At 29.0% G+C, this 9751-nt stretch overlaps 1 protein-coding gene across 1 annotated transcript in view; it reads left to right on the top strand.

Moving 5' to 3' along the window:
- LOC107443901 (serine palmitoyltransferase 1) overlaps positions 1 to 8529 on the top strand; it is a gene marked incomplete at its 3' end in the record, with an annotated part of 25748 nt that extends 17219 nt beyond the window's left edge. Inside the window, 5 exon segments of the mRNA XM_043056388.2 lie at positions 1378 to 1510; positions 2880 to 3009; positions 4206 to 4295; positions 8246 to 8353; positions 8434 to 8529. Coding sequence (XP_042912322.2) covers positions 1378 to 1510; positions 2880 to 3009; positions 4206 to 4295; positions 8246 to 8353; positions 8434 to 8529 — 557 coding nt within the window.
- Between the last annotated feature and the right edge of the window lie 1222 nt (positions 8530 to 9751).

Genomic DNA, 9751 nt, shown 5'->3' with positions numbered 1-9751 from the left:
AAAAAAAGAGATCACAATTTTAAATTAAAATTATGGTGTGCTAATTGAAAATTGGTGTTACTAGTTAAAATAGTATTCTTTAAATTATCTATTTTATCTTGTCTTTTAATTTCAATCATGCCTTTGTATCAAAATGGTCGCTATGCATTATAATGAAAAATTATTTTAGTAAGTTAGAGCTTCTAAAATATTGTTATAATATAGTTTTAATATTAATTTAATTTTGATTAAACATTTATAAAGTTTTTTTGATCATAAATTAAAGCTCTTATAGTGTATTTAAATAAAAATCAAAAAAATCTGATTTAAATCAAAAAAATCCGATTTAAATCAAAATAATCCGATTTTTTTGATTTTTTTTAAAAAAAATAAAAAAAATCACGAACCCTGCTAGGTTACCACTTTCGTAAAATGAACATGACATGTTAACTAAGTTTGCAAATTTCTAATGAAGCAACAATAAGGTTTTGCCTTGTAAGCAATTTTTTTAAGTAAATTTTATTTTGAATTTTCGCGTCGATCAATCAGGGTTAAAAGAAATATAGTTCATTTAAATGTTTAAGTAAGAATTGACAATGTGACTTGTTTGAGTTTGTTTATAAAAGGGGACCTTTACATAACATTTAGGCTTATTATAGTTAAAAAAAAAAATTTTTTTTTTGTAAATATTGTTCTTTTGATAGGTACAGTTCTCAAATTAAAAAACGGACCAGCCTGAATAGCTTTTGATCTAATGATCGGATCTTTACGTTCTAGGATTTATCCTTAATGGTTCGAGGGAGTGACCTCAAATATGCTAATTAATTGGCGTAGACGATATTTTAAGTTAAGAAAGTTAAGCTCTGACACAAAAACGTACTTTCTCTGAATAACACATACCTTTTTTTCAAGGGATTTGGATTTCTGACCCCCAAAATATAGGGTGTTATTATATTTGCTAAAACTGAGTATGCACATTTTTTTTTAGTGGTGAAATATATATTTTACTTTTTGATTATGTGTTCCTAAGGATCACGCATGAGATTCTTCTGATTTTTGGTAGAATTTCCAACTTTTAACTTCAGAAAAAATTAACGAAATTTAATTTTAGAATAAATTCTAACTGAACTTTATTGTAATTTTATCTGCTTTAATCAGGATTTATATATGAGGCTTAACAGTTTGTTGGATTGTCAATATACACATATAGTAAAAAATAAAAATATTAAATAAGGATGTAAACAGTTTAAATGTTTTCTTTTAGTGCAAAATAGTTTTACTCACTTTTTTCCATGATTTGTGAGTCGATAGGTATTTTTATATGTTTTGTTATTTTCCCCTTCTCATGCCTATGATGATTTCTGAGGTATATATATTTCAAAACATGTTACTTTGCAGACATTCATTTGGAACTTGAGGAAAAATTAGCTAAATTTATGAGACAACAAGAAGCGGTTCTCTATTCATATGGATTCTGTACTATATCAAGTGCCATTCCAGCCTATTCAAAACATGGGGACATCATATTCTGGTAATTTGTGTTTATTTAATTTTTATATCAATGTTTTTTTTTTTTTTTCATGAACTTTTCTTTCTTATTTGTAACATGTGGAAGTTTTAAAACCTTTTCCACCTATTACTTCTTCTTTTGAAATGTTTAAGAAAAGTTTCTTTCTGAGCAAGTTATTCTAGGTGAATCGCTATGGTGTGACAGATAATAGTTTTATAATTATAGGGCAAAATTGATAGTCATCACAGGACAACTAAATATAACATTTTATTATTATTTTTAATGAATATGGAACTATTATGAATATTTTATCAGACTCTTAAAAGTTACTTCATTTCACAATTGTTTCGTAAAATTTTTCTTCATTTTGGAAATGAATTTTATAATGTTTACCATATTTCTATAAATGCTTTAAAGAAATGCCTTACATTATAATATCATCAATATTTTTACTCATTTAAAACTTTTTGAAAAAGTGATTGCATATTTTATACAGTGATCACTGACCAATTTTAAGTTAGCTCTATATTTGCCAATATTGCTAAGATAATGCTTATGCCATTAGATGTCTTTGCCATTGAATTCTGTAAATTGTTTCTTTATTTAGTTTTTTTTTTTTTTAGTCCAATCAAGATTAATCATTTTCATAATGAATATGGAAATCAAATGAATGTTAATAATGCACTGGATACTAATGTACAGAGGTTTATTTATTAACTGGAAAAATAACCTTGAGCTGGATGCATTAAGATATGCTACTTTTATATAAATTAAGCATATTTTGTTTTAGCATTAAATGACTCTATAATTTCATAAAAGTAACTCAAATTAATTCTGTAAAATATTAACTCTCAACATCTCTTTGTAATTTTAGGATAAAATTGGGGTTTTTTTTTTTTCTTGGGTTGCTTAAAAAACATTGATTTCAAAATTTTGGAGAAAATTGTTTTTATTTTTCTTCATAAAAGAATGTAGCCTATTTTTTTTCTCGTGAAATATTTAATAGTTTTTTTGCAATTCCTTGAATAATCTTTAAATTGCACTGAAAATTAAAATGTTTAAAGAAATACCTATATCTTTTTTATTATACATGTTTGGTTTCTGAAACTATGAAGTATATGTTACACATTATTAATAAAAACATCTGTAAAGTTTTTTTTTTTCTAATCTGATTATCTGTAATTTTTAAATTCTTCTTAGTGACTAATTCTTTCTTCTAAAATTTTAGTGATTTCATGATATCGTCATACAAAAAGTGGAAAAAAATCACTTTTTTTAAATTTGATGGTGGTTGACAAGATTTGAAAGTGTTTACTTAACATTTTGAAAATTTATGTAAATTTTATTTATATAGTTTTTTTTTACCATTTATATAACTGGCTTATTTTAGTGATGAAGCTGTAAACTTTGCCATACAAAAAGGACTGGTTGCATCTAGAAGTCAGATATTTTTCTTTAAACATAATGATATGGATGATCTTGAAAGACTTCTCTTAAATCAAGAAAAACTGGATAAAATTGTAAGTTATCTTTTATACCTTGTGTTTAATCTCTCATCACTTATGATACTGACAAGAAATTAAATTGATCAATATTTTTTTTATTAAAATCTGAATTCTCTTTAAATCAATTTAGTACATAATATGAGAAAGTTTGTTACTAAACTTTGACACTAACTTAATATCTAAAATGTGTCATTTTTATTTGTTCAAACAAGATTTTTTTTTAAATTCAAATCTTGGAAGCATGTATTTTTATTATTCACTCTTCTACAAATTAAAATTTCACGGGTTTTTGTGTTTTTGTCTGTATTGTATGTGAAAATATTATGTATAATTATTTGAATAATTAAAATTATTTTATGACTTTAAAATGTTTTATTTTATTGCAAAAGAAAAGTGGAGTGCATTTTCAGCAACTAAATTTAAATTAATTTTCTTTCATAATCGCTTGATGTAAAATTCGGTTATGTTTCTGGGATTAATCAGATACCTCTTAAAATTGGTGTCATTTAGATATACATTACATTTATACACAAGTGGGCGACCTTTGTGCTAAAATACTAACTACGGTAAACAACGTTTAGAAGCACAAAAATATTTATAAATGCAGACAGCTGTTTCGGATGCTCAAAGGGCAACCTTCATCAGTGTAACAGAAAGAAATGAGAGAAAACAGGGTAAATATAATGAAAGGTGACGTCACAAGGGGGTTAGGGCAACGGCCAATAGGAGGGAAGGGTGAATGGATGACGACGAATGGGAAGCAAGGAACAAAAAAAAGGGTGGGTTAGTTAGGTTTAATCATAGATTTCCAAACAGGAGAAAGATAATCTTTACAACTGTTTTTTCTGTAACAACTGTTTTGAATTAACTTGTCCTTTGATTGCATTATTTAGGATTATACATAGTTTAAGCATGTATCTTTATTAATCTGTATGTGCTGCATAAATGGAGTTGTAATAAGTTAAGAATATTCAATGAATTGAAAAGTTTAATGAGGGGTAATGTATAAAAAGCTTAAATGGAAGAATACATGAAGTAGCATTTTAGTAAATTTTTAAATAAATCAACTTTAGAATTGCAGAAATAGTTTTTAAAATGTACCATATTGCCTTGTTGTTTCTTAAAATTATGCTACATTATCTTCAATTTACTACTTTTAAACAAATTTTTATTATTATTTTTTTGACAATACGCTTCTATGTTGTTACTAGAATCCAAAGAAAGCTCTGGTGACTAGAAGATTTTTAGTTGCGGAAGGATTGTATCTGAATAAAGGGGACATTTGTCCATTACCTGAATTGGTATATTTTCCTTTTATATATTTTTAATTTTTTATTGCAGATAATTATTCTCTAAAATTAAGTGTGATGCCATTTTTAAAGGTTATAATTTATAAATATAATGCAGCAATGTTCTAAGAATTTTCAATTCAACTTCTTAATAAAATGTCTTTACGTTTTCTCAAATATTCCTGAATGAATTCAAGTTAAGAGTTAAAGCTTGTGTCAGAAAGGGGGGGTAAACTTCAAGCAACATATTGAACCTAAATTAAAACTCGGGGGTGATTGTGCTCTGGGGGTACCTCAGAATTCCGGGTTTTTCATATTGTTCTTCCAGGTATAAAGTTCGGTGCTTACCTTTCAGTTTTACTGTTAAAAATCTCAAATTAATGTGATAGTAATAAACTCTCTATTTGTAGCAATCCTTATACTTCAAGGATTCTGACTGCACCACCCTTCGATGCGTACTGGTTGGAGGTTAGGAGCAGTTGGGGAAGGAGGAACAGAATGTGTGTGAGGGAGACAGAATTCTTTTCATCTCCTTGTGTTTTTGAAAATTCTTAGAATTTTGCAGGGTTGTAGGTTTCAGTTGTGCATTGCACTACTGACTATCACATGTTAGAATTTTCCCTGTCGAAATATTTCTATGTGCATACTTTGTGTTGTATTTATATTTGGCATAGAATCTTTTTAACCATTTTGTAGATCGCATTTTTTATGTAGACATTTTTTAACAGAAAAAATGGCAAAAAGGATCTAGAAAAAGACTGCAAGAAGAATTGTTTACTATATGGCATGTTTCACTATCAATATCTACATTTGTTGGATATTGATGGTGAAACATGCCATATTGTTAACTATTGTTCCAAACATTTTAAGGAGTCATTTTTTAAAGCACTTATAAATTCTATGTAAATACATTTATTTTTATTGTTAGTGTGCTGATGAGAGAGAATTATTTTTCCAACTTTGTGCAGTTCTTAAATTGAAATTACTGCAACTGTTAAATAAACCTGATCATAGATGGCTCTGTGCTTCAGGTTCTAGAGCATCTGCAGTATTTATGGGNATCTGTAAAATATTGTTCTACAATAGATTTTATTATGTTCAAAATACATTACTGATATTCTGAAATAACAAAATAGAAAATTTGATATTAAAATTGAAACAGATATGTTAAATTGATAATTTATCTAATTATATACATTTCCTGTAACCTAAAATTTGATCTAACATATTAAAAAAAGTATTTATATTTGAATAACCGTGCAATTACACAAACTTTATCAATTATTTGCTATGCTTGTTTGAAAGAAATTGAATGAATGTATAATATGCATTATACATTCATTTAGTTTCATTAATTCTAATTCACTTCATTGAATTTTTCATGAAAACTTTCACTGATGTTTATATTGTTGGAGTTTGAATTTTTCTAAGTGATTTGAAACAGCAATGTAACTATCAACCATTTGTATTATTAGCTGATAAATTTAATAAATAATTTTCTTTTGTTGTCAAATAAGGATTGTGCTTTAAAAATATGCAATTTCTGTTTCTATGTAATTGTAAAATCTGGTTGACACGTACTTTAGCATATAACAATAATACCACTTAGATCCTTGAAAGTCCTTGAATTTTTTTTTAAAAATTGAGTGGGAACCCTGATATTGTCCTTCCAGGCATAAAATTCGGTGCTTACCTTTCAGTTTTACTGTTAAAAATCACAAATTAATGTGATAGTGATAAACTCTCTCTTTGTATCAATCCTTATACATCAAGGATTCTGACAGCACAAACCTTCGATGCGTACTGATCAGAGGTTAGGGAAGGAGGTACAGAGTGTGTGTGAGAGAGAGACAGAATTCTTTTCATCTCCTTGTGTTTTTGAGAGAAGAGGAGGGTTATGAGGTTGTGGCTGGATTATGAAGGGGGAATGTAAATGCTTGGCAAAAATAAATGGAATTCAACAGAGACTAAAGGGTTGTAGGTTTTAGTTGCGCCTTGTACTTTGTATATACGACTAACACATGTTAGAATTTTCCCTGTCGAAATATTTCTACCTGCAAGCTTTGTGCTGTATTTATATTTGTCATAAAATTTTTTCAGCCATTTTGTAGATCTCAATTTTTATGTAGGAATTTTTTACAGAAAAAGATGACAAAAAGGATCTAGAAAAAGACTGAAAGAATAAATTTCGTTTTAAATGGTGTGCTCCACATATGTTGGATATTGATGGAGAAGCATGCCCTAGATCCAAACATTTTACAAAATAATTTTTTAAAGCACTTATACATTCTATGTGACAACATTGATTTTGATCTTAAGAGTGCTGATTAGAGAAAGTTATGAAAAGCAATTTATTTAAAAACATATTAAACTTGAAATAAACAAATACATTGCACTCTGACAAACAGAGTAATAGAGAGACAAAAAAGCGTAAGAATAAAGCATAACCATGTTCAACTGAAGCTTAAGTACTCTCATATTACAGACAAGAGATGCCTTCATGAGCTATGCACGATTATCCAACAGCAAATGAAAAAAAGACTGACCGAACACTCCATGACCATGATGTAATGGACGTAAGTTGAATACGTGAGAACGTTATGTCACTGAAAACGGGTTTCCCGAAACGGAAGCTCTAAACACTTTTACAATCATTCAAACATAGAAAAGCCTCTTTTAGTATTTATCTATTGAACAATTACCACGACACGCAAATTTGATCTATGCAATTAGTCACTTTTTGAAGGGCTAATACTACTATTTTTTTAATCTGTTTTTTACAGTTGTTGGTTTTGATATCCACATGGTTTTATCAAATACCTATATTTTCATACAATGTTATTAAAAAGCGAGAAATTAGAATCGCACATTTTAGTAATTACTTTTTGACATGCTCAACTTGTGCTAAATCCACATGCATTATGATCTCTATTTTTTGTGGTTATTGCTGTTGATTTTTAAAGTCCGGATCTTATCAATATCGGAAATTCAAATCGCTCACCTGAATGGTCACTACTTGATGCAACAATTCTATCTTTTTTATTTTCAATGAGTTTTTCCGCAATTATCACTGATGACTTTTATATATTTTACTAAATATCGATATTTTTAATATGATATTATTTATTACAATATCGAAATGAACAATTAATTAGAAATGATTTTTGACGAACGGATTCGTGTGATTTCGTTGTGAATACACGTGTTTTATCTCCTCAAACTTTTTTCAGCTGTTGCTTTGAATTTCATTGTTTTTAAATTTTTATTCTTTTAATGCCACGAAGGAGGAAGGGCAAATGCGAAGTACCAAGAAGGGGAATAAGTAATTTTTTCTGTATACAATCAAACCCCGTTATAGTGAACCTTCAAGGGACCGAAATTTCGGTTCAATATAACCAGGAGTTCGCTATATCCATACTGCAAACAATTTTAACTAATGGTTCTGAACTCCTCCTTTTTATTACACATTATTTAAATCAATGACCAATAAAATGAAATACAAAAATGACTAAAAAACAATATGTATTAGCAAAAACTGTGTTAAATTTAATTTTCATTACTCTTCGTCTTGCATACAAAAAATTTAGGGATGGGAAATTGAGATTAAAAAAAAAACGCAAACCAGGAAAAATGCTTACGGCTACATTTCACTCTATAGATGGTTTTAAAAATCGCTTTTTTTTGCTTCACTATATCCACAAAAAATAACATTATATGTGTATAAAAAGGCACGGGAGTGAACGTTTTGTTCACTATATCTGGGAGTTCACCATAAACCTTGTTCACCATAGCGAAGTTTGATTGTGTATATTCTTTTATCTACTGAAGAGAAGAAAAAAGAATATTAATATCCAAGTACTAAGAAGAACTGCTCACTAAGAAAATAAATTTCAGATAATTTCTTCTTCCAGCAATCTGTTTACTTGAACAGATTTTCATGAATCACATTTCTCTCTTATTAGTTGGAGTTAAAAAAGAGATTCAAAGTTCGTCTTTTCATTGATGAAGCATGCTCATTTGGAGTACTGGGAGAAACAGGACGAGGAGTCACTGAACATTTCAATGTTCCCGTAAGCTGGTATTGGAATAGTTCTACCAAATTTATATCCATTGTAGATTTATATCCATTAAATTTTATTTTTCATTACAGATAGATGATGTAGACCTTATTACTGCAACTCTTGAAGCTGCCATACCTGGTTATGGAGGATTTTGTGTGGGAACATCTTTTATTGTCGATCATCAAGTAAGGAATTTAGTTTTTCAGCTGACGTACCCATTTGAGGCATGAGCCACGAAGGACTAATATTATGCAATGTTGTTGAGTACATACTGTCTCATGTGTGTTCTTGACTATAAGCTTATTAACAATATACTTTCTTGTATTCTATGATGTGCGGGGATGCCATGTATAACTCAGGAGATAAGTTCCTTGAAACTTCAAACGTGTGTTCTGTTTAAAATGTGGGAAGAACAATCATTATTTTGTTTGTCATGCCAGATGACATGCAACTTACAAAACCGTTTTATAGATAAAGCCTTATTAAATAACATAAATTGTTTGAAACATTATTCCTAGTAATCTATTAGATTAAATTTTGCTGAACATCATAAACATTTATTTAATGCAGCAAAGGAAGCAACCATTATTAACAATTTAAAATATTTTTTGATAAGTTTAATGCAGGCAGAGTTTAAATCATGCATAAACGCATTAAATCATGATATTTTCCCTGCCAGTAAGCAAATGTAGTTGTTTGGAATGTATACTAATCAATAAACATGATCTTGTGCTCAGGCACTTTGGTAGTGCAGTCTGTAAAGGTGTTGCTCAATTTGTTTGTGGAAGGCTGTGAGTTTGTTCCTGGCAGCTGACTAAATAACCAGTGTGTATGCACAGCAAACTGCACAATAAATTTGTTGTGGTTGTGATGTAGAGGTTTGGAAAGGACTACCTGTTCAGGCACTATCCACGTTGTCTGACCGGGGTCAGATGTGGAATTCCTGCCATGGTTGTTAAATGATAGAGCCTTGAATAATGGGGGTGGGTGCTTACCCATGATAATTTGGTATATGATTTGTGCTTAAAGATCACATTTTTGGCGTGTTTACTGTTCATGGAAACAATGTTGTTTTAACAGGAACAGAGAATATTCAAATTGGCCTGTTATTATTATTTTTTTTTTAAGAATCTTATTTTCTAGTCACTGAAGAATTTTGGAAGAAGTATACAATTATTCAATGGGGACAGAATTAATTCATAGCTTCAGTACAACTGGATTAGTAGCTGACAAGATAAGAGCTGATAGGTTCTCCATTTTAGAAAATGAAAATTAAAACAAAGTCTCTATGTTTATGACAAAAAACACGAGTTGAAAAAGTGGCATTTCTAATTTGAAAAGAAAAATGTTGTTTTGAACATTAATTGTGACACCTAAAATTTGTCTTTCCAAAATCTGGTTAAATAA

The sequence above is a fragment of the Parasteatoda tepidariorum genome, chromosome 5, assembly GCF_043381705.1.
Source record: "Parasteatoda tepidariorum isolate YZ-2023 chromosome 5, CAS_Ptep_4.0, whole genome shotgun sequence".
Taxonomy (NCBI): domain Eukaryota; kingdom Metazoa; phylum Arthropoda; class Arachnida; order Araneae; family Theridiidae; genus Parasteatoda; species Parasteatoda tepidariorum.
The sequence above is the reverse complement of the archived record's forward strand: the minus strand, read 5'-3'. Positions and strand labels throughout refer to the sequence as shown.